The sequence below is a fragment of the Protopterus annectens genome, chromosome 9.part0, assembly GCF_019279795.1.
Source record: "Protopterus annectens isolate FY-2018-M chromosome 9.part0, PAN1.0, whole genome shotgun sequence".
Lineage (NCBI taxonomy): Eukaryota > Metazoa > Chordata > Ceratodontiformes > Protopteridae > Protopterus > Protopterus annectens.
In genome coordinates, this window is record NC_056743.1 from 506,020,162 (window position 1) to 506,047,333 (window position 27,172).

General features: G+C 37.8%; 1 protein-coding gene across 2 annotated transcripts in view; it reads right to left on the minus strand.

Moving 5' to 3' along the window:
- Positions 1-27,172, minus strand: part of LOC122811302 (pyridoxal phosphate binding protein) — a 274,466-nt gene that overhangs the window by 216,926 nt on the left and 30,368 nt on the right. For both annotated transcript variants that reach the window (XM_044083062.1, XM_044083063.1), the window contains exons 3-4: positions 11,228-11,263; positions 5,605-5,680 (exon numbers count right to left, since the gene is read on the minus strand). In XM_044083062.1, coding sequence (XP_043938997.1) covers positions 5,605-5,680; positions 11,228-11,263 — 112 coding nt within the window. The remainder of the gene's footprint in view (positions 1-5,604; positions 5,681-11,227; positions 11,264-27,172) is intronic.

Genomic DNA, 27,172 nt, shown 5'->3' on the forward strand with positions numbered 1-27,172 from the left:
TGAAACCCGTCAGAGAGGTAGCTAGAGTACCAGTATAAAGGTATTCTGGGAGAGATTAAGGTTAGAAAGATGGTTTAAGAGATGGGTGTGGGAGATGGTATTGAATGCCTTGGACAGATCTAGTAGAACTGTTGATACTATTTTTCCAGACTCACAGGCAAGATTTATTGTGTCTACGGAGAGAAGGGCAGTGATAGTACTATGGCCAGGTCGGAAGCCGTGTTGGGTTGGAGTGATTAGTTGGTGATTGGCTAGGAATGGCATAAGCTGAAGGTGGATGCATTTTACCAGATATTTTGAGATTGGGGAGAGGATACCTATGGGGTGGAAGTTAGAGATGCTACAGTTTTTGCCTCCTTTCTGGAGAGGAAGAATAAAGGAAGCACACCATAATTTGGGCAGATAAGATTCCACCATGGATCTATTGATCAAGATGCTAATTGGGAGAGCGATACAATCTGTGGCTATTTTTAGGAAGGAGGATGGGATATTGTAGGGGCATTGGAGCATAGTTTTAATTTAGAGAGTATTTTTTTTTAAGTGGGGAGGCTGAGATGGGTTTAAGCTCAAATTTTGGAGGAGGATTGGGGGCAGAGGGTGGTGTAGGGGGTGAGGAAGACTGGATAGGTTGATGGGAAAAGTTATTGTTAGGGAAGGTCTTGGTCAGTTCTGCTATGGAGTTGGTGAAGGAATTGAATAGAGAGGCCATTTCAGGATCAGATTTGCTGGTGTCAGGGCAGGGGTTGTTTTTGGTACCTGGGTTGAGAAGAGAATTAATGGAATTCCACAACTGTTTTTTTTTTTGATTTGGTTAGACTGGAGTTTGATATAGTAAGACTTATAGTCTCTGATGATTTGTATTTTAGCAAGGTTACGGAGTTGTTTATACGCAAGAAAAGTTTCTGGCTGCTTGTTTTGATGGTATGTTTTTGTAGCATAAGTTTTTTGGTATCTTTGGTTAGCCATGGGGCAGTTTTGGTTTTTACTCTTTTTGTTCTTGATGGAGCTAGGGAGTCATGGATGTTTTAAGAATGTTGAGTTGAAACATTCTACGGCATTGTCTAGTGGAAATGTTTTTAGGGGGTTCCAGTTTGTTTTAGGGAGTCAGAGAAGGTAGTGGGGTTAGAGTTTGTGAGGTTACGTGTATGAATATATTGAAGGAGAGGAGGGGGTAGCTTGGTGGATGTAAGCTGGCAAGTGGTCACCTATAGGGTCAGGTGTAATGCCAGAGTTTAGGACTTTATTAGGATGGAATACTAGGATCCAGTCTAGTGTGGTACCTGGAGAGAAGGTGGCTGGATGAAACTAATCAGCCAGCTGTAGCAGAAACGTGGGATCTTAGATGAAGTACAAGAACAGCAGGGGTAAGTCTAGGCTGTGGGGGGAGAAAGGTAATAAAACAATGCACAAGTCAAAGCAGGACAGTGGGGTAAATATGCTATAAGAGTGGGGGATAGCTTGAGAGAGAACATAAACATGATCCAAGTGATCTTTACCTTATAAGTGGTTGAGCAGTGCCACCTAGTGGTAAAATTTATAAAATATAGCTTGGTGGGAAGGGAGTTAAGGGACAAAAAGAAAACCGCTGTAGGCTGCTTAGCAAGTGCGGGGAAAAGCACAGACACTGTGTGTGTGTGTCTTTCGTCTTTTCCCGGCTAGGAGTTGCTACAGCAGAACTCCGGTCCGCTAATGATTGGTAGTTGATTTTTACATGCTGAGTTACCAGCCCTGATGCACAACCTTCAACGAAGGTACGCGCATTCATGCAGGTCTCCACGCAGAAGACGCTCTAGCGGAGAATCGAACCGGACAGCGTCTTACTGTGAGGCGACAACGCTACCACAGCACCACCACCGCGGGTTGAAAAGCACAGACAGTAACAGAGCTAGTAACCTTGGTAACTGTATTGTTAGTTGGAATAGCTGCCTGTATTTGCCTTACTTTAACAACTGCTATGAATGTTTTTTTTTAGCTCTGTTAGAAAAACACAGACACTAACAGAGCTAAAAAAAAAAAAAAAAAAAAAAAAAAAAAAAAACGTTCATAGCAGTTGTTAAAGTAAGGCAAATACAGGCAGCTATTTCAACTAACAATACAGTTACCAAGGTTACATATTAAGTAAGGAAAGCAACCCTAGCCGTTATTAAAACGTGGAATATATGCAGGCTGTTACAGGGGTAATAAGAGTTCTACAGGGGAATACCGTTTACCTATTACTTGTAATCCTTAACCATGATGCAGGTAGCACCCAAAGTTCTGAATAATGTGGTTAGGAGGATACAAACAAGTAACAGTATCAGTTGAAAACAGCTTCCATGTACCTAAGCAAATTAATAGACTCTGTGGGCGTGTCTCATCGAGTCTATAACAGCGAACGATCAAAAGATTGAACGTGGTTATATCAACCACAAAAGAATGAAAACAAGAAAGAGTGAACAGCAAATTTTTTTCCCACGGAAAAAAAATCACTGTTCCCCAAAAAACACACTAAACATTGCTTTAAGTGGGGGGCTTCACCCCCATACCCCCTATGTGAGGGGCTGTGTCCCCCACACCCCCCTACTTAAATATACCAACTCCAAGATCGCACTACAGTGCTGAAAACTGCAAAGTGACAGAAGCGGCCAAGCGACTTCATTCCCAAGAAAAGAATTCGCTTAAAAGCCACTTTGTCATTTTGCATTTTCAACATTTACAGTTTGACGAAGTCACAGTCAACATAATGCATCTTCGTTCTTATGACAGTAACCAGTCTCAAACTGCTCGTATTAATGCAATCAACTAACGGTAGACACTGAATAACAAAACCATATGCCCAGTCTCAGAGCAACATTAAAACCAAATGGCTTATCCGACACATCTAAGAAGTTTCAGTCAGCACAGGCAGCTACACTGACAACAGAGACATAATTCTCAACTCTAACTTAAATTCCAGGAAAAGATAACAAATACTTAACTACAGAAAACTTGTATAACTATTTAATACTCTTTAACACCATGGTAAGCACTTTAAGAATGATAAAGCCAGAAATGCCAATGGCACTTAAAAAGAAAAGCAGAAGCTTACGAGAAAACAATGGCAGCATTCCGTAACACCTTCAAAAAATGGGAGGGGAGGATAACTATACCAAATTTTCAAGAGAGAAAATTTCAACTTAGCTTTCCCAGAGGTCATTATCTCACTCAAGACTGAAAATCCGCTTCTAATCGCAGTGGCAGCAAATGAGATCTGAGGAAGCTGGGGATAGTGTAGACCATTGTGGGTACAGGGAGGAGCTCAAGACTGGGATCCAAGTCTGAAAAATGCACCCGAGTCGGATCAGAGTCAAATCCGTGACCCATCAATGAGGAAGAATAAGAAGGACATCATCAGATTCTTGTACTATTAATGACTCATAAAACAAGTTCTCCAATACCACAATATAAGATCAATTAACCCTACAAAGCAGGCCACAGTTACACAATTAAATTATTTTACTGTAGTGTCGTCGTCGTCATCCCCCCCACCACCACCACCAAATTAGATTAGGAAAGCTCTGCAGCACATTAAAATCCTATCTGCCTGTATTTGTAACTATACAGAAAATCTGGGCATGGTTCAAAGCTTAAAGGAATGTATCCTAATTATTCAGGGTACAAAACAGCAAGTAGAATTGTGGTGCAACAAACAATATTGTAAGAAATCATGAGAACACATGTGGAAGGGATAAACAATTATCCAAAGAATGTCCTGTACTGTAAAAGGGACTGTACCCATACTTGTCAGGAGTTAAACATATCATCTGTGAAATTCACTGTACAAGTAGAGACTAACAATCCCACACTGTACTGTTGGCTCTAAAGAAAAATGCATCTTTAATCAGTAGACAGTACTTAAGGCATATAATGGACAGTGCAAACTGGGTGGTCAACAAACTGTGATATACAATGGGACAGTGTTACTGATGGCTAGGACACCCTTGAACATCCTTCAACAGTGGACTGGTGCAGGCTACCACAAAACAAGTGACTAGGCTTGCCAACAGAAAAAATAATTCTGTCATTTGCCCTACTCTGGAAATATCTTTGCATATGCTAACATCAATACCAGTATACTACACAGCCGGTATCAATGTAGAACACTTTAAATATATTACAACAGAAGCTACTAAATACTCTATCCGCTGGTCAGAAATTGAGTACCATATGCTACCCTTTTCCACTGTACGCAAGTCAAAATTTTCTGCTGCATGTGATTCAAAATTACATTTGCATATAAACTGCCTCTTTCTGCATTCATGCATACCTAGATCAATTTCATCTCACTAATAAAGTGAAATGAAGGGCATGCATCATCTCTAGGCATCATACAGAGAAGCGACTGATCACACGCAGGTAAGGATCGTTTTGATCTGAGGTGCAACAGCACTAGAATTCAATATTAGTGGATAGCGCAACTTTATATATTGTACAGAAATGAAGGGATTAACTGTAAAACCAATGTGCATAAACATGTGTATAACCACACACACACACACACACACACACACACACACACACACACACACACACACACAATACTGAAATTTAATGAAACACCCAAATAAAAAAAGAAGACTACAAAATATCAACATGCTACTATGCATGCACTAGCAAACTGACAACCCAAAAAAATACAATAAAACGCACCCCCTTCATATGTCGAGATGCATCGCCCTTACCCCCTGACAATATATACACTAACTCCCAAGACTGCACTCTCTCTTGGAAAGGGCATATTTCCCCACCCAGAAAATTGTGGTCTTCCACACCCCGCCGACCAACTGTTCATTCAACTCTATTTTTAGCCCAACCTGCAACTGGTGCACTTTCTAAACTCAACGAGTAATATTAAAAAGTCCTCTTTGTATAAGTAACCAAATCAATGTCTTAACAGCAGGGAGCCTGTGAATACAGCCTAGCAAGTGCAATTTGTATACACGAGTTCCAACTCCTGAACAATTTCTCAAAAATGTAGCCCCAAAGGACCAGTGAAATGCTGAATAACTTTTCAAGTGACTATAGGCTTTTCATTTAACAGTCTGCGCTCCCTATAGTTTACTTATCTTTTTGCCTCAGAGTATCATGATGAAGTACTGACAAGCAGTCAAAGTCGTGCTGAACAAGAAATAACATGACTCAGATAAGACTGTGCAGAGTTACTGCTGTCATGTTTATTCTAAGATGATGCGTAACATAAGGCTGCAATTATGCATAAGAAAGTAGCTTCGGTCGTGCTGAAAGCTAATGCGCATCTGCAGATGAGTCATCAGCTCACTTCTTTAAAATCACTTCAAATAAAAAATTCCTTTGTTGCAACACCATCCTCCAGGAAAGACTCTGGCTGTCATTCTCATGTGCCTGGAATATTAATATGCATTTACAATTATCCTGGTGCCTATTTTAGCAACATAAAATATTCCTTTATTTATGAAACTGCAATAAAGTCAGCAAAAGTACATGGCAGTATTTCTACATAGATTATGGCAGAAATATCAAGCACAGAAAGATAATAAAAAAGCCAGTTTCTCCCTTTAACCCTTAAAATTTCAGAGAACCAAGTCCTTTAAAAATGTTATCACTTACCTAAGAGCTTATTAACATTATTTTTTTGTAAATGTCCTATAAAGTGCCACTTAATTTCTGGACATGCTGAAAGCAGCTGAAAACAAAACATACAAATTATCAAACAATGAGATAATGACATCTTCATGCATCATTAACAGAGTTGCAAATTTTGTTAATACTACCAATATGCTACGGGTATCTTTTTCAGCTAATGCTAAAAATGGTGCAAAATCATCAGAAGACAGACCTATTTCTGTAAAATAAAGTGAGGATGTGCATCTTGCATGGTACACTATAGCTAAATTTCAGTACGGCCGCAACCTTACTCCTGCACCACCATGAAGAGCATAACTTCCTGTTCTTACTCAAAGCCCTAAAGAATGACAATTACAGACTTCAAAGAATGACCATTACCACATGGTTTACTAAAAAAAAATCACCACAGTCAGACAATGATCATCTTCACTGGTGCAAATTACTGCAATACAATGTTTCACAAGCAACCACAGAAAGTGGCACAATGCATGTATAAGAAAAGGTAAATATATATACTTGAATGGCTTAGCTTTTGGCAAGGAGTAACACAGTTGGGGTAAGGCATTCACAACAGCAGCAGATGTTTGAATTTTTTTTTCATATTCTCAAAGTGATTCTTAATCTATGGAATTTGTTCCTTAAGAGTAGATTCTTCATCTTCAGAATCTACAGAGCTGTAGCTTGAAGCCATGGCTAGAGTAGGGTGAAAGGAGTAGTTGCCATGGACGTAAACTATTAGGGAGTAAAATCAGCACTATACAAGTTGTGGCAATCACTCCATGCAAGCCAGTCTTTGTAACCATTTAAGAAGCAGCAAATGGCATCATGTCTGCTTAAATGCCACTCCTTAGTAGCTAGAACAGGGATCATGGCTGCTTAAATGATGGCAAGGGCTTGTGTGTGCATGTGTGTGTGTGTGTGTGTGTGTGTTATATATATATATATATATACATGCATGCATGTGCAGGCATGAGTACATGTACACATTAGTGTCAATGATAGCTTTGTCTATCGGACCCCCCCCCCCATTTGTCCTAAGATCTGGGGGACTTTTATTTTGTGTATTCATAGGGGTGCTCATTCAGACATCACTCTTGGTGCCAGATGATCCATGTACAGCTTTGCAGTAGATATCTTTGTTTCTTGGCTGAATGCACTATTAAGTCACTATACAAAATGGTGAAACAAGGCAGACTCAGAGAAGTACTAAAATAGGGTCAGAGTCATGGCTCCAAAAACACTAGTCAAGGTTTTCAGCATGAGAAAGGGTATAAGGACAACTAACTTGATCCAAATTAAAAAGTTACAAAAGTCAACCACTATCACAGTCTGCAGCATGCAGTAGCTCACAGAAAAAAAATTACACTCTCAAGAAACGCACACGGTGCAAGCGTGGTAATCACCCAATAATTCACCCTTGTACCTTAATAAAGTGGCCACAGAAACAGATTTACACTATAAAACAATTTCATCCCATCTCCCCAGGTAGCACCCATTCCTCTCTATTCTGCTCTACTGTCCCATACATTCCCTCATCTCAGCTGGTCACAACCACTGTCGGCAGGCACAAGAGACAAGTAGTGAGTAGCTCATACAAAGACATTCAGATTTTCTTAATGCCAACCCCCACTTCCTCAGACAGCTGTACTGCATACTGGTGTACTCCCACTGCATGACCAGATACTCCAGTGATGTAGGTACACAGTTTCACATTACTTCCTGGGATACAAGAGAGCTCCTGTCTATACAGCCAGGTGTGTTGTGTGCCATGACTTTGTTGCACTTTCTTCTCAGCTGCCACCTACCCAACATCCTTTAGGAAGTGTATAACCATTTTAAATGTATTTAATTTTTGCTTGTTAGCCAGAACAGAACACTGACCTACGTGAACCTTTTTCAGGTTCAGCCCAGGTAAAAACACAAGTAAATGAAACAAACAATGTAGAAACAAAGAACAATATTGACTAAGACAGTCAGAGGGCATTCAGAACTAGGTGAAGGTATGTAGACTCCATAAAACTCTTAACAATATCTCCAAAAAACTGCAACTACATCCCTCTTCCTCTTAGACAGGCAACCTAAAATCATTTAGATCACAAATAAAAAATATCTAAGACTCCTGGCTGTGTTCCTGAATTTCCCCACGCTAAAGCCTACCTTACACCTCATTACTACAGGTAATATCTCCCATACATTTTTCCTAATTTTTATTTTTCCCTATGGACAAATTCTGCTGACCACGCTTTCCCTCTCAAAGCAACTGTTGTTTACACAAGTGTAGTATTACAATTATCTCTTACTCCATTATAACAAAACATTCCTCGCTGATTTTGTGACAAGTCTGCAGACAGATACGCATTACTGATAACTGCTGTAATTAGAAGTAACTCTGTATACTACAAAATGAATGCAATCCTATATATTATTTGTAGGACTGTATTGACCCCTTTGTTAAATCTAAGTGAAGCTTGTACAAACATATCCATCACTGCTACTGGTAGAATGTAATTAGAACAAAACTCTGTATTCTGTAGATTGCAGTATGAATGCAACCCTGCACACTATGTAAATAATATTAAAAAGAGAAAAAAAATCACAAAAAGGTTTATTATATATTGTAAATACTTTGTGTGTATATATTTGTCAGCTGGAGTTTTCTTACTTGGGCATCCACTCAAAAAGGTTTAATTGCCATTCAAACCTTTCCCAGTAATCAAATCCAGTAAACAGATTGCTTACAACGCATGGCAAACAAAGCTAGTAAGTCCTTGTGCTGCCATGCCTGTGTTGTCCGTTAACATTTGAAGACCTCTATGGCAAACAATAAGGACAGTTACAGAAAGCTTAACAGGTAACATAATTTCTAACTTTTTTTTGCGAAGTGATGTGCACTTCTCCCTGAAATCAAAACAAGACTTCAAGTGACCTCCCCAGCCAATGACCAAGACACATCAAAGGTAGAGATGGAGGAGACGGAAAAAAATGGATAGCCAAAGCTCAAATGAGTAGAGATCAACCGCAAGTGAATTAAGTGGTCAAGGCTAGCATCTCGGGAAAATCCTGGTCTATATTCTCCTCCAAATTAAAGACTTTTGTAATAATGTAAATGTGTCTTCGTGTTCAATACTGCATTTCACATCAAAGTGCTGGCTGCCACATGACTCAAAATGGCAAGTAACAGTTTTTTGGACCGTAGCACCTCCCACTGAAACAAACATACCACACTGTTTGTCCTTTTACAAAGGATATTCTGTTCAACAATGTACAATACGGGCCATAGAAATGCTTTCTATATTGAGAGGTTTTATGTTTGATTTTATTCTTCAGTATAAGCCTATGGGAACTGAGAAATATCACTTTTGTAAAGTGCACTAATAATCACAATCTGGGAGAAATTAGGCACAGACATATCTAGATGCCATTGCTAACGGTCACAAATGCTAAACAATTAGAGAAGCCTTCAAAACGGATAAGGTCAAAGCAAAGAAATGTATAATGATTACCTACAAGGAATCCCATCAGCAGTTATAAAATATCCTCTAATCATTCTTCAAATCTAATGCAACTATCCAGATTTTTTATTTTAGCCACTGCTGCTGAAGTTAGTCCTTGCCTGTCCTTATTGCCCCAGTCTCCACAAGTCCAGTTTCGGCAGTACTCCTGTGAGACCAGTACTGGACTGGTCTCCACACTAGAAGCACACCCGAGTACAGAGTCCTCCTCCTCAACGCATAGACAAACATGTTAGAGACTTGCCAGGCAAGTGCAGCAAGGCAGAGTAGACAGAGTCGATCACATCGGGCCTGCAGTGTCATCCCTCAATGCACTGGCAAAAGAGAACAGCCTGAATACGTACCCTACCCTTGGACCCACAGGGGAGCCATGCCTGCTCTGACATCCCATCCTCCCAGTCAGACACCATCTTTCTCTGATCTCTGGCTACGATCAAACCTCCTTAGAATGACACTCAGCACCATGTCCCCTCCCTTCCCACATACAGGCACGCAGGAGACCACTAAGGAACTTAGTCCAATTTCTCCACCGCCCTAGAGTACTTACTGGTTAAGTGAATTCAGTCAGACACCATCTCTAAACCCCCCTTAGACACTCACAGCCATGTCCCTCCTCCTTCCCACATACAGGCACGCAGGAGACCACTAAGGAACTTAGTCCAATTTCTCCACCGCCCTAGAGTACTTACTGGTTAAGTGAATTGCTCAGAGTCAAACAGTGGCAAATGGAGGCTAATGGAATCAAAACATGTTGACCAGGAAACAGCTTGTTAATGGTTCATAACCTTAATCCTTTGTTCTAAGCAGGTTTCTGGATGAAATTAACTTCTCTAAAATGTTTCTTACTCCACCTAAATACATTTTAATTATTGCTATTTGTGAACCAAGAGACAGCATTGACTCGTGCACAGAATACATTAAAACAGAAGGACAAACTGAGGTGAACAACAACTTACTTCAAAACATTACGCTTCAGTTCAGCTATAACAAAAGCAGTTTTGCTTTGTAATTCAGGTTTCCAGCACAGTCCAACAACCATGTGTCATTTTATTCTCATAAATCCAGAATTCCATTCTCTATTAAATTCATTTGATCTGAAGCATGAACAGGTCATGTATAGTTCTGCTTGTGACAAAATTTCAAAGCAAATACAATCATTTATTGCCAAGAACTAAACTACCACTAAAAGAACAGACAACGCTTTCTACCACTCAAATAAAATAAAAAAGTTGAAAAAACATTTTCTTTGGAGATTTGATCTAAAATTGTTTACCAATGCATGCTAAATGGCTTTATTTTCACTAACATTAATGGATTTAAATGGTCACTTCAAATGGATCATGTGGTATGTCCCACATGGCACTGGAGTCTGTATACAAACTATGGATTAGTTCAGGATATAAAAATTAATAGCCAAAAATTGGAGATATGCATTATAAACTAAGAAATAAACCAAATAAAACATCACTATGAAATATGCACTCCCTGCCTACATAAACTCAAATTAGACTGTCAGACAATTAAATGGAGGTCTTCCTCAATGAGATGAATTTACTGAACCATTGACAGATGCTGCTCAATTCGTCAAACCTATTTGTGGATCCACTCAACCACTTCTCTCAGCAACTGCTACAAACGCCGATCCCCTAGTCCTACCCACTTCTGCCAGGACTGTTAAATTCCTGAACAATGGGCTAAGAACTTATACAACTTTCCATTCAATCTTGCAGCCATCCACTGACTGACTAGAGCATGCAGGTAATCGTCTCATGAGAGACAAGGTCACCATTCAGGTTAGTCAGTGGTCAGGTAGGGAGCAAGCAAAGGACAAGGAAGTTACCAGATTATAACATTTCAGAAGGGTTGAGCTGAGGTGGAACAGTCATACTGCGGTAAGGTTCGTCATGGCAACAGACTCAATAGTGGAGCCACTAATCAATCCACCATATTGTCAAAGGTGAACTTTTTAACCACAATATTCTTCTGTCTGCTTAACAGTACAATGGTAACTTGCTACAGGTTAAAGCTCTCGCATATTTTAACCAGGGAAGGGAACCATATTGGAGCACCTACATTTGCAGTAGATCACTTACCTTAGGATCAGCAGCTTTATCTACTAGTTCGTAGACCTAAGGAAACGGAAAAAAGAATGAATTAAATATTTTAAACACATCATGCAAGACAACTTTTTTAAAATCTACTTCATACCGGTTTTTCTCTTCGTACTTCAGATCAAACCAAGACAGTGCTCATCACCCATTACTACACATCTGTTTCACCACTTAGAAACCTTTTGGAGGGAGTGAAAGCAGGGAGACAGGAACATGTGATCAATCTCAGTGCAAGTGTAAAGGTTTTTTGTGTTAAAACTTACACTATGCTCCCCTGCAGAAAATAATAGAATGTACGCACACACACGCAAACACAGTGTCAAGCTGTTCATTAACCTGAAGGGTAGCATGTGTGCAAGCTTCTATACAAAGACACACAAAGAACGCTTGTAGGAATTTCTCAGTCAAGCAACACAAGCATTCATTGAGAGAACCAGGCAGTGATGGAATACCTTTTCCTTCCTGAAAAATAAAGACAGCCCCACCACAACAGTCCTGTGGCATCCAGGAAGTGAGTCAAACAATGTTACTGGCATCTGACTGGTCTGACTGGAACACCCTCTCTGTGTAAACACAAAGCCTCATCACAAGTTTACACATGAATTACCTGTATTGTTCAATTATGCTATTTTGCAATCTGTACAAATAAGCAACAGGAAGAGAATAAACCAAAGCTTTACTTCATATGAAAATTATTTGACATGCCTCTATTCAGGATTCAAGAAGAGTTTATTGTGATTTAACCTACTTAGTTTTACCCTCAAAGTTTTTCTTCTATTTGTTGCCACCAACTACAATGGTAGTTTTCTTAACTAATACTAAGTATGCAATCTCAACTAAAAAAGTCCACAAAATATTCCAAACCACGAAAAGAAAATAGAAGGAGCGCACCAGGAGCCACCAAAAGTTATTTATTGAGCGCTTTCGTTTTTTCAAGTAAAATACTTCATCAGAATATACAAGCATCTACAAACAGCACATTCAGACCCAGCTTTAAATACCATCCTACTTCATTAATAATCAATCTAAAAAGGTATATGCCACTAAAAAATTCAAACTATACATATATATATATATATATATATATATATATATATATGTATGTATACACACACACATACATATATATCCTATACCAAATATGCATCCCATTATAGATAAAGTTTTAAAACACAACAGTACAAGATATGCAAAAAAAAAAAAAAACATAACACATATAAATCCCTTAATTGTATGCATATATGAATAGTAAATGTATGAAAAATGCCTGTCTAAAATCATTACTATTCTATATTAAGGTAATTTTATAAATAACCTTCTGCTCTAAGCCTAAGAATAGGGCTTACAGAAATGTTACTACTAAGCCCTGGTTGTTCAGTGGCATTAGTTCTCATCTGCCATCTCAATTCTTTCAATTTTAAAAAATCATTTAAGGGTCCACCCCTGTCCCCCATTACTACTTGCTCTAGTACAGTAAATTTAAAACTATGCCCCTCATTTTTGAAGACATGTACAGCCAAAGCATTTTTGGAACCTTGTTTTTTTTAATACTGTAAGAACGTTGATAAACCCTAGTTCCAAGGGCATTGATGGTCTTCCCAATATAGAAGCTTGGACACGAGTCACAAAGAGCAAGGTATACTACTGACCTAGTACGACAAGAATACTTCTTTTTGTATGTATACCTACCATAATTAGGTATTTTTACCTCAGTACCTTCCATAATATACCTACATTGTAGGCAAAAACCACTTCTACATACCACCTACCTCTGTGCTAATCTTGCAAGTTCTCTCTAAATTATTTTTAAGAGTGATATCTTTTTTATAAATAATTTTTGGGGCCAATCCAACAACTTGCTTATTTTAACTAAAAATACCCAATTTTTTAAAACCATCAGTCTCTAAATTGGGTCCCCCTGTTTGCAAAGAGCTACCTTTGCCAAGCAGGGGAAAAAAAGACCTCTCCTTTTATAAGCACTTCCTGCAAAATCACATCCAAAAATACTTCAGGGTAACCCCTTTGTATAAGCATCCCTCTCAATAGCTGGACCAGATTTAAAAATTCTTCCCACTCAGATACCATCCTGGCTAGACGGACACCTTGTCCCTTTACCAAGGATTATTTTTCTGATGGAGTAGGTGAAAGCTGTTAAAATGTAAAAGGGTATTAGAATATGTTGGTTTTCTAACAATAGTTGTTTTAAACCCTTTTTTTGTCTTTGTATCTTTGCTAATGGTAATGTCCAGGTAATTTATTTCATCCTTACCTTTATTATTAAGTAAAATTTAGAAAGTCAGTACTTTGTTTTATATAAATTAAAAATTACTAAGTTCTACCTCACTCCCATTCCATAAAATAATATCATCCAAATATCTCCTATGATATTTCCAATATTGAGCATATTGGCTATTAAAAACAAACTCTAGTTCCCAAAATGCTAAAACTATATTTACAAATATAGGGGCACAAATGGCCCTCATTGCCACACCCTTACATTGTTTAAACTGCTCCTCAAAGACAATGACGTTAGTATCTAAAACTAACTCCATAAGGTTCTAATAGTCCTAATACAATCATGTTGTAAATTGGAAAATCGACAAAGAAAAAGATAGAACCACTCAATCCCCATTTCATATTCTAATACCCTTTTACATTTTAACAGCTTTCATCCACTCCATCAGAAAAAATCCTTGGTAAAGGGACAAGGTGACAGGATGGTATCTGAGTGGGAAGAATTTTTAAATCAGGTCCAGGTATTGAGAGGGATGCTTATAGGGGTTACCCTGAAGTATTTTTGGATGTGATTTTACAGGAAGTGGTTATAGCGAGAGAGAGAGAGGCCATTTTTCCCCTGCTTGGAAAAGGTAACCTTTTATAAGCAGGGGGACCCAGTTTAGAGACTGATGGTTTTAAAAAATTGGGTATTTTTAATTACAATAAGCAATTTGATGGTAGTAGACAATTTGCCATAACTGGAACTTATTTCATAGTCTAGATTTTATAGAAATTGTTGGATTGGCCCCCAAATTTATTTATAAAAAAGATATCACTTATATGTTAGAGAGAACTTGCAAGATTAGCACAGGGGTAGGTGGTATGTACAAGTGTGGTTTTTGCCTACAATGTAGGTATATTATGGAGAGTACTGTAAAAATACCTAATTATGGTAGGTATACATACAAAAAAAAAAGTATTCTTGTAGTACGTCAGTAGTATACCTTGCTCTTTGTGACATGTCCAAGCTTCTATATTGGGAAGACCATCAATGCCCTTAAAACTAGGGTTTAATCAACATTCTTACGATATTAAAAAAACAAGATACCAAAAATGCTTTGGCTGTACATGTCCTCAAAATGACGTGCATAGTTTTAAATTTACTATACTAGAACAAGTAGTAATGGGGGACAGGGGTGGACCCTTAAATGATTTTTTAGAATTGGAAGAATTGAGATGGCAGATGAGAGCTAATGCCACTGAACAACCAGGGCTTAATAGTAACATTTCTATAAGCCCTATTCTTAGGCTTAGAGCAGAAGGTTATTTATAAAATTACCTTAATATATAATAGTAATGATTTTAGTCTGGCATTTTTCAAACATTTTGTATTCATATATGCATACAATTAAGGGCTTTATATGTGTTGGCATGTTTTGTATATCTTGTACTATTGTGTTTTAAAACTTATCTATAATGGGATGCATATTTGGTATAGGATATAGATGTATACACACACATATATATATATATATATATATATATATATACATATATATACACACACACATATAGTTGTTTGAATTTTTTAGTGGCATATACCTTTTAGATAATTGATTATTAATATTAATGAAGTAGGATGGTATTTAAAGCTGGGTCTGAATGTGCTATTTGTAGATGCATGTATATTCTGATGAAGTTTTTTACTTGAAAAAATGAAAGTGCTCAATAAATAACTTTTGGTGGCTCCTGGTGTGCTCCTTCTATTTTCTTTTTGTGGTTTAAGTATACAATCTGTATAGAAACAGAACATCACATTTCAAGTACAGACTGTTCTACAGGCATTGCAAAAACTCACATTAAATGAATCTGTGCTGCAGTTAATGTGCATAATGGACAAACTTCAGTGGCACTTCGGAAGCAATGTGACAAGTTACCATGAGGAAGGCTGTATTGTGTTCTGAAGGAAGCTACAGCTTAGCAATAATCAATGACAACTGGGCGAGGATTATGCTAGGTTTACCCACAGCAGGTGTGATTTAGTCACAACTGGGAAGTCCTCATGATCAAATTAGTAAGCCAGCCAAAGGTAAACCAGCATAACCCACACAGAGAAGTCTATTATTCCTACAAAATAATGATGAAATTTAAAACAAAATTCTTTACGTTTTTAAATAATGTCATTGTATCTCAGAATTTCTTCATGCAGTACTGCTTTTTCAATAGTCTTCCACAAATGGGACATTTATGTACCTATGCATACACAGGATCATACTCAGAATGCAGTTTCTGCCACTTTTTTTCCACGCTTCTGTATGACCCAGGAGTGTTCAGGTATCCTACAGCTTATGAGAGGATGCTTATAGACTCCCACTGGGTTGCTGGGGAGTTAGAAGTTATGTTTTGTTTTTTTAATATTTCAATATTTTTTCTTCATCTTTTTAATATTCCAAGATTATTTTTTTCATCTTTGGGGAGGGTGGAATATTTCCTTTCACTTTTCTAATACCTTGATTTGTTTTCTCTGCTTTGTGGAGTGCAGACCATCCTGGCATATTTAACTACTTGTTAAACAGCTACAGCCACCTGGATTCAATCTTGTGGGCAATGGATGCTTTACAATGGTCATGTTGATAATAACCATGCACACTTTTGAATATAAATGATGTTTAACTGCAGAACTTATCATACAACACAAAAGCCGCTGTGGTGTATACATTGGCTCTTGGTGATTTAATCACATTGACTAACATTGCTACAACACCACAACCCCATGTAAAAATAGGGAAAAAGGGGTTTCTGAAGAGAATGACAAGGCCAGCATAGCACCGAAAGTTTAGAACGTTCTTCCTCAGTAGACCCCAAATCGTTTTAAAAATCAATGGATCAAGCTGACAGTGTAAGCCCTGCACAATTAATTTTCTTTTAACCAGCATGCAAGTATGCTGTGGCTAAATCAAATTTACCAAATTAAGTTACACTCTCTCAAGATTTCAATTCTCGGTGGTCTTTCACCTATCATTTGAGGTCACTGACATGAAACACCTCAGTGGGAGAGTAAACTTATTTCACAAACAACACTGAAATGTATTCAGGCCGAAGCCAAGAAAACAACGCTAGTTCCTTTAGAAAATTTAATACAGCTTAGCGCCTCGGCATAATAGCCTTCAATGAACATAAATTACAAAACACACCCACTCATAAATACTACAATCAATTAAACAATCGTATTAAATTAATCAATTATATTTAAAAGAAATTTTAAAGGTAACATACATTATTCAATACCATGTATATAAAAAACTAGTTACATTTAAGAAGCTACAATAAACTTTTCCAATTCATTTCTAAATTTAAACCATTAGGTGACATAGTATTATATTTCAATATATAAATAGCTTCCTTATACAATAAAACATTTTTTTTATTAATCTATCGTCACCTTTTTTAACCAATACTTTTTCAAGAACACAACATTCAAATACATCTACACTACCACTATGGACTTCTATAAAGTGAGAAGCAATTGGACTTTCTAACATACCTCTTTTTATATCCCTAACATGTTCTTGCATTCTCGTTTTAAATTTTCTTTTTGTCTCTCCTATATAAATAGAGTTTACATGGACATCTAATACAATAAAATTATACCTACAGAATTGCAAGAAAAAACATTATTTGGTTTATAAGTAATGTCATTAATTTTATCAAAATATGGCTTTACATATTTACATATACTACATCGATTACAGGCAAAAGTACCATATGTCTGTATATTATGATAAACTTGACTATTAGGGGAAATATAATAAGCCTTAATTAATTTATCTGATAAATTTTGACCTCTCTTAAAGGCTATTTTAGGAATATTAGGAAAAAGTTTACAAAGATTTCTATCAGATACCAAAAATACTTAATAATATTCCAAATTTTATTACTAAATATATTGTAAGTGGTAACAAAATAAACATCCTTAATTTCTTGATCGGAAACTTTTAAACTATTATTTTTTATGTTAATACTCCCAATATTATTGACATATGGTAAAAAATTATAATCTTCTTTATTCTTATTATTTCCTAATTGATAAACATTATTGTTATTATTATTGTCTAATAATTTATTAATGGATATATTCAATAACTCCATACAATAACCTCTTTGAAAACATAGTAATACAATCATAAATATTTTTTTCTAGATCTGTTTCATTATTACATAGTCTAAATAATCTAATAATTTCTCCATACGGTAAAGACAACAATGTATGTGAAGGATGACAACTAGTTCCATAAAGGAACGGATTTCCATCAGAAAATTTACGATACACTGTTGTCTGAATCTTTTTACCTACTTCTCCCTGTAATGAAATATCCAAATAATGGATTTTATTCCCAAATTGTAAACCATCAAAATGTAAATTGAATCTATTATTATTTAAATCTGAAAAAAATTCATAAACATGTTCAAAACCTCCACTACAAAGAAAAACAAGATCATCTATGTAGCGATAGTAAAAAAGTACATAATTTTTAAAGAATTCATTAGTATATACATATTCTAATTCATATTTGGCCATAAATAAATTCGCATACATGGGGGCAAAAGATGCCCCCATAGCTGTTCCTTTAATCTGATGGTAAACAATTTCATTAAAACTAAAGAAATTATTTGAAAGACAAAAAGAGGTTAAATCCATAATGAAATGAGTAGTAGGACTATCCCCTAGAAAATAGTGTAAAGCCTGTAAACCATCTAAATGTTTAATATTTGTATATAGACTGACAACGTCAATACTTATCCAAAACATACTGTCCGTCCAAATAACTTCACTAATCTTATCAATAAAGTCAAAAGAGTCTCGAATATAAGACTCTAATTTTTGTACATGTGGTAAGTAAACTTATTTCCACTGCTGGTTACTAGTGCACATTCAACATACTAGTGTGGATTCGAATTGTTACAATTCCTTGGAAAACCTTATGTTATTTTAACTATGCCAAGATAGACTGTGCATGCCGAGGTTATACCAGAGATAAAATAAATTACAGAAACAAAATGAAATATCTGCTGGGAAGATATAAACTCCAGAAAGCCTCCGTCTGAACACACTAAACCCCAGCATACCACCGCTGTTAGCTGATGGTAAAATGAGGAGCACAAACCAAAAAAGCACATTAAAAAAAGGGAATAGAGAAGAAACCTAAAACCTTCAAAATAGTTTATTACACAGTCCGGGATTAACAGGGACAAGCTCCTATAGATGCAAGAACACTTGACCTGAAATTTCTAAATTTACAATGTATACTTAAACGCACTACCACATTCTGTGTTACCTGCTCCATCTACGTTAGTCCTTTTAAAAGAGCTAATACTACGTTCACTGGAGTTGTCTACCATATTCCAGTTTTAAAGCTATAAGCATTCATATACTACAGGATCAAACTTAAAAAGCAGAAAAGTTTGTGCGGTCTGAAGACTAAACTGGCAAGTCAACAATCCCTCAAATTAATCAAACTGGAAGGACAACAGAAAACTCATTGTAATGGAGGGAAGCAGGAAAGGGCCGATTATATACAAATACGTTCAAGGCAGACAATTATACATTCAGGACAGAGAATTACGATAAAGTCTCTGATCATAACTAGGTTGATCATTACCAAGATTTATTTATTTATTTTTAATTTATTTATTTTATTTTACATTTGTTAACCGGGAAGGTCTAACTGGATATATGTCCATTTTCAGTGGAGGTCCAGGGAGAATTTATTTATTTTTAATTTATTTATTTTATTTTACATTTGTTAACCGGGAAGGTCTAACTGGATATATGTCCATTTTCAGTGGAGGTCCAGGGAGAAAAGCTCCATAGAGCAGAAACAAGACAGAGCAGCATAATACAACGTAAAAATACAACAGAGAAAAACAATCCAGAGAAATTTTACATAATTACATAATGAAACCATTCCACTATTAGTACAATTCAAGATAGAGGTTATACAATATATATTTGTAGGTCATTTTCCAACTAACCAGCCCAACATTCAAGAGGTTCATATATGTGTGTTTCTTTGTAGGTTACATAAAATACATTCTAGATTGCACTTAAGCACATGTTAGTACAGAGTAATATAGGTTAAGATTCAGAGACACTGCTTAGAGACCCTAACTGGGTGCACAGTTGTAAAGTGTGAGGAATTAGTCAGAGGTAGAGCAAGGACAGAGCCATCACAAAGTGAAGTATTGAGTACGTTTTTTTTTTTTTTTTTTTTTTTTTTTTTTTTTTATTGGGTTGGTGAGGGTTGTAAGGTTAGTTCTGTAGGAAGAACATTCCAGACTTTACCAACAGAGTTCATAAACAGAGCTTCCCCAGCAGAGTTGTTCGCTTTGAAGGTGAAAGCAAACATTTTGTTAGAGGAACAGAGAGTTTTAAGGTTATGGTAGGGGGTGATGAGAGTTTTAAGATCAGGTGTCCATTCTGGCTGGTAGAGAATCTTGTGGGTGGTTATTAGTTGGTTGCTTAGTAGAAGGTTAGGTAGTTCAAGCCAGCTTATTAGTTTGAGGTTGTGGCAATGATGGGTCCTATAGGCAGAGGTGGTGGCAAATCTGGCAATGTGATTATAGCAGGCTGCGAGTTTGCTCAGGGAGGTTTTACTCAGGTTGGTGAATAAGGGGGAGGCGTAGAGAAGTGTAGATAGGAGATGAGTGCGAGCCAGAACAGTTCTGGCTAGGGGAGTTAAGAAGGGTTTGATTTTATGTAGAGAGCCAAGTTTTTTTTATTTACTGTCTTGATAGTGTGGTCGATATGCAAGTCAAACTTTAGGTTGTTGTAGACTAACTCTTAGTAGTTTGGTTGAGGGGTCTGGCGAGATAATCATGCCACTGTTAGACGTAAAGAGAAGATTAGAGAGGAGGTCTTACAAGATGGGCAGAACAGCAACAGGTTTTTTTTTTTTTTTTTGGGTTTAGTATGAGACTGCGCTAGAGGAGCCAATTTTCAACTATGCTAAATGTGTTTTGAGCTAGTGTCAGTAGTTCTTTGGGGTTGTGGCAGAACAGATTAGGGTTGAGTTGTCCACGTATTGAATACAGGTTGTGTCTGGTATTACTTTATGCAAGTTATTAATGAATATGGAAAATAGGAGGGGCCCTAAGATGGATCCTTGGGGGACTCCAAGTGTTCCAGGTAAGAGGGTAGATAAGTTATCTTTCCACAGGACTGCCTGTTGTCTACCTCACAGATAGGATTTAAACCATTGTATAACATGGGTGTCTAGGGAGAGTTTTTTCTAGGGTTTGCAGGAGAAGTTGATGGTTTACCATGTCAAAAGCTTTGGAAAGATCTAGGAAGATGGCTGAGGAGAGTTTATTGCCATCATGGTTATGATTTGTGGCGTTGGTGAAGGACAGTAAGGCAGTGGTTATACTGTGGCTTGGTCTGAAGCCATGTTAAGAATTTGACAGGTGACTTATCAAGAAGTTAGGCTAGGAGTTGCTTTTAGATACATTTTCCAGGATTTTGGCTATAGGAGGGAGTATTGCTATGGGTCTGTAGTTGGTGAGGTCAGTGCAACTGCCTCCCTTGTGGAGTGGAATGTTATGGGATACTTTCCAGGTAGTGGGAATGGTAGCTTCAGATATGGATCAGTTGATCATAATGGACATGGGGTAGGCTACAGCATCTGCTGCTTTTTGTAGGTAGCGTGCCGGTAGACCAGCAGCAAGGGTAGTTAGTTTTACTTTTCTAATTAGAGTAAGGATAAATGAAGTTGAGACTGGTTGAAATTTGAATGTGGACTGGGTAATGGGTGTACAGGCAGAGGGATATGGTTGCACTGGGGGATAAGTTATTTGCTAGGTTTTGGATAGTTTCTGTAAAGAAGCTATTGAAGGAGTTTGCTACCTCTGCGGGAGAATGTGAGTTGTAAGTTGAAGGGATAGGGGTGGTAGATAGTCCTGGACAGATCAGTATGTTTAGAGTTGCCCAGAATTTATTTGGTTTGTTCTGGTGCTTTTGTTGTAGGTTGTGATGCTTTTTGTCGGTTGTGACACATTTTTGTGTGTCATTCCTTAATTGTCTATAACGGAGTTGCTATGTGTGGTTTTTTGAGGCATGCCAAGTGGCCCAAGCTTTATTTCTTAGCAAGATGTTTTACCTAGTTGCAGCCGTCAGCCATGGGGTACGTTTGGTTTTAGTCCTAATGTTACGAGGTGGAGTGTGGCTGTCTAGGATGGATAAGAATTTAAAATTATTTTACAGCTTCCTCTAGTGGAAGATGCTTAAGTACTGACCATTGCAAAGTTTAAAGGTCTGTTTGGAAACTCAATGTTAAAAATTTTCTTGTTCCTGATTGTTTTGTAGGTGGGTTGTTTGTGGATTTCCGCCTTTTGCCTGATAATATAGCCGAGATGGTGATCACTTATGTCATGAGTGGGTGATTGTTCTCAAGTATCCAATCTAATATAGTATCTTTATTGTTTGGTTTAGTGATCATTGTGGGGGAGGATATGACTTGTGAGAAACCATAAAGGTTAAGGTAAGGTAAGTAGGGGGTTCAAGTGCATGAGTACCAGTCTATTTTAAAATCTCAGAGTACAACGGTTTCTTGGGGATAATTATTTGATAGCCAGTTTAGTATGTCCTCAAGTACTCTTATGTTTTTGCCTGGGGGGGGGGGGATGCAGACACAGATAACATACATACTTTTAATGATGTGTAGTTTAGTACTAATGCTTTCAGCAGTAGTATTTTGGAAAGGTTGATTGATATCAATGGACATTTCTAGCATGGATTTGTAGAGAACACTCACCCTTCCTCCCTTTTTAGCAGTATGGTCATGTCTAACTATATTGTAACCTGGTGGTATGACCTCATTATCTAAGGTGCTTGGTTTGATCCAGGTTTCAGTGAGACAAAGAACATCAGGAGAAAGGTGATCTAACTGAGCATGGAGGTGCTGAACTTTATTATTTAGGCTTCTGATATTCAGATGGCTGACCAAGAGTGAGTAAGGAGGTCTGTTTATGGTATGTTTTATAGGGGATGAGGCAGTATTGATGCTAGCATTATTGGTAGAGGATGGACCTGGGTTTCGGTTGATATCTCCATCCATAGTGAGATTACTTTTGAGATTTAATGATCAACTTCAGAAACTTATAAAGAAGGGTTTGGTATTTAGTTTTTGGGATGATGTATCGATTTCTAATAGCACTGATTAGGTGTTTGTTTGATGGGGTACCTAAGGGGGGACTAAGTAGATGTTCTAGCTGATTAGGTACAAGCAGTGTGATAGTATGGCTTCTTGGGGAGTGAAAACCATTAATCATTTGTTGTTCATAAGCAGTTAGTATATAATGGATAAGCAATAGTGGTATTATGGAGTAGGTCAACAATAAGTGGAATGGAGGTAGTGTTGGGGCCATGGTGGGGAAGGGGTGGAGGTAATGGTGTTTGAAGTAGGAGGAGAGTAATTACTGTGGGTGTGGTGGTTTGTTTTAATTGCTTGTTGCTTAACGGGGGGGGGGGCAGGTAGTATAAAAGTGTAGAGGTGCTGGGGGCGGGTAGGGGAGCAGAGTGAGCCCCGCAGGGCAAACAGAGCAGGTATAGCCAAGAAGTGAGGACTGTAAAAAAAACTATCAGTAACTGCAGCTCATACTCCTACAGCTCCTGTTTGGCATATACTTCTCAGAAGTACAGGCAAGCACGGAAGGGCTGTGGCTGACTAAGTTTGCGGACGACTGCAAACTGGGTGCTATAATAGAGTCTCCGGCCGACATTGAGATCCTCCAGAAGGGCCTAAATGAGACTGATGCATGGTGTCAAAGCCATGGTCTCAAGCTAAATGCAAAAAATGCGTAGTAATCCCCTTTGGAAAAAACAGCGTAACCGCAAACTACAACATAGGAGGTAATCCCCTGAAATCTGAAGAAGAAATAAGGGATCTAGGGACCAAAGTAGATTGGCAACATGGTTATCAAAGGAAAGCTGACTAAGTGGTTAGAAAATCCTTCTGTGTGACCCATCTGATCATGAAAGGGTTCGCATCAAGATCTAAGGATGTAATGGTGCCTCTACTCTTCCCTCATCAGACCCATTATCGAGTACAATGCACCAATTGGAATGTACCTGGTTAGACATCTCCAGCAGCTGGAGACCACAAAGGTACCTAACCAAGAGGATTACTGGCCTCAAACAGTTGTCCTATGCAGCACGATTGAAAAAGCTAAGACTGTTCACTGTTGCATACCGCTTTCTCAGAGGTGATCTCCGTCTAACGTATAGAGCCATGCCCAACCCACAATTGTTGAACATGCTCCATCTTAGCAAAACCAAATCTACTCTAGCTACACGCTTTAGGGATATAAACCTCAACACAACAATGAATAGAACATGCTGGAGGGACAGATTCCCTTCGCAGAGACTTCCCTTACTATGGAACAGGGTCCCAATCTACATAAGACAGAGCCCCTCACTATCACTCTTCAAGAGGAACCTTAATGAGTGGATGGGTAACAGAAAGTTCACACCGGGGATCACACCAACAGCACTACTAGATAGGGGCCAAGGGTACTAGCTGCTAGTACAAGGGTCTAGGGAACTACTAAAGGGGTGGTGAATACCGCACAACGTGGCTGGGCTAATATATGCCTTCGGGCAGATAGCCCAGTACCAACCTATGAACCTATACAGAGTGGGCTGGAGCTATGTTGTAAGAGAAGTAGTGTAGGGCGATATTTAAAATTAGGTTGGCTAGTCCAGGAGGGGAGAGGGAGTTAGCATTTAAACAAATGGGGAGAAATAGTGGAAATAACTGCTATCCTTCGGTAGAAACTTTGGGAGAATAATGCTGTGTGAATGGTTTGCCGTGGTCTATGCTGCCACCTAGTGGCAAAAGGAGATGGCAAACAGAAAGATAAGTAGTTCTCATACACTATGATAAGGCTATATTAAAAACGAGGGTGGAGGGGGGTGGCAAGTGGGTTGCGGTAGGCTGCTAACGCACACACCAGAGGTCAGACTAACAAATACAGGTAGTATATTAGGTTACAAGATGCTGTGTGTTGCAAAAATGGATGCCAAGAAATTAACCTCAAGATCACAGCAAAGTTGGAGGTGAATTTTGACATCCATTTCAAGAACATAACCACGTAATGATGATCAGAGTCGCCACTTTAGATTTCATAGTAGAGGTGGAGAAAACAGAACTACCTTCACTGGGTATAGTGAAAGATGCTAAAAATTGAGACCTTTACTAGAAAACATTAAGAACTGAGAAATTTTAGACTTCTATCATTAGAAAACACATTGACAAAAATATTTGCTTGGAAAAGGAGAAACATGTAAATGTATTAAATAAATATTTACATCATTGTACTCAACCTTTGTGATACAGTTGTTCCTGAAGTGTCACAATTAAGTTCTGAAATCAAGATGACGACCACTTTAAGTATCTTTCTGACATCAGAAAGATACTTAAAATATGCAAACTGCTTAGCAGGTGTTTTTGTTAAGTGCAGCATTTCTGACTCCCAGCTGGTGGATCACAGTTGACTAGAGCTATGAGTAAGAAGGAAGGAGTACTAAATGTGAGGAAATCTTTAAGTTGAAGAAAAGCAGTTTTGCATTTTTTATTCCCCTAAAATGATTTCCTTGCATTCAATATGCTTAACTGTAAAACTGAATAGGGCAGATTCAGTCCCAGTATTAAACTGTGTTGAAACAAAATCTCTGAATGTAGTCTGCCTTTCAAGTGCTAAACAGCTTGATTTGGACACAGAAGACCACACAACCAGCACTACAGGTGCAATTAACACCACATCATAATTAGTACTGTTAGAGCAGAGTTAAGCAGCTTTTAAGACATTTATGTTCTGGTCTGACATTAAAGTAGTAACTCCAACTACCAAAGTGTCAGGAAGTTCAAACAGTTAAAAAGCTGCAATATTCTTCACAGCACCACAGTTACTTTATGTATGTGGCAGTGTGAATCATTTTAGAGCTCATCACTTTCAAAGTTGTAAAACATTTAATGTTTTATTCCTTTAATTCAACATGATTGGTGTCTTTATAATAAACAAATCCCCTTAAAATCTTCCATAACAGACATACTGGCCTAGTTTTGTTTAAAGCCCAAATAGATGTGGTTCTTAACATCACTAAAATAAAGGGTTTCTTTGCATTTCCCCAACCCGTCTTTTTAAACTCTTCCTAAACGGGGATGATAAACAGTTGCTATGAATTAAACTGATAAAGGGCACAAGTACTTTGGCTGTTTAGATCCAAGATGGGTCCAACTGTAAGTATGCCTTTTAAGTGTTTAGATGTCATTTTATTGTCCATTTGTATAGGCCTTTATTCGGAGTTTCTTCAGTAATATCCAGTTCTAGATTGCATGTTACTCATATTTTAAGTTGGTCAATTGCCTTTTTTTTTGTCTTCCTAATGAACTGCTCTCTCTTGACCAAGAGTATGCAGTCCAATATACAAAGACTATAGAGGTGCAGTTGTTTATTGGCTAGAAGGCATAGGAGTCAGCTTTCAAGTGTTTTCCCAGCTATAAATCAGGCAAGTTTGCAAGGCTCTGTTCACTTAGAGAATTCTCCAATGGTTTTCAAGTGTTTTAACTGCATCAAGAGTCATCCAAGCTAAGATAAGAATATTCTCTTAATTTACTGCAATTGTACTTGCTTTATACAGTGATCACCATTGTTTTTGAGCAATTTAAAGCATTTAATTCTGTGGCAAAAACGGTCATTTCTCCATTTGTTGGCTTTTCTAGTTCTGTTCACTTCCAAATCACTTTGCAGAAGGGCGGATTGTGCTGAGACTTAGTAGTTTTTGGTTGTTTAGTCTACACTTGAGAGCTGCTTTAGTTGTGCTTTTACATTAAGAAATTCTAGGATCATTCATCTTGAGGCAGAAGTTGTTTACCTGATTTCTCTGAATTGGGAAGCACACAGGGAGCTCAAAGTGCGGTTGGGTATTGGCTAGAAGGTATAGGAGACAATTTAAGCTTTTTTCTCTGCTATAAAATCAGGCAAGTTTGCACAGAGCTACCTACCAAGCAGCGGTGATTAACAGTGCCCTGTATAGAAGCAAACACCTAGAAAATTCAATATAAAGTTTGGTTTGGGTATGAAACCTGTTAGTGCAGCAGTGTGTGGAATTAAGCATAAAACAGCTAGTTTGCAGATGAAATAGCACTACCACACCTTAGTGCTATATAACCTCTTGCCCTTAACTCTAGAAGCTACCCTAGCTTACCCCTGTTAAAACCCAATCCTTAATCCTAAACACCCTGACCTATTACAGGACCAGACAACATGGATATGCAATTTCTACGTCTCTTTGACCAACTTGGTAGATTTAGACAGTGTATGCACAGACTCTCATTCTCAACCAACCAGTTATTTAAAGAAAATAACAGTATGCGAGTCATGTAAATACACAACTTCTTTGAAGGGAAAAATGTCACATACGAACAAGGTTGTCAGGAATACCCATACAACAAACCTCACACACACATAAAGACATGGTCTTACATTGAAAACGCTTAAAAATCAATCTTCCCAAACCTCAAAGCTACCTGAACACAACATTATTCCTCATCAATCACTAAAACACACCAAAGGTAACAACAAACGGTGTACACAAGCCTACACCCAATAGTCCCACAACAGCAAAGCACGTAAAGTAAGCATCTTCATAAC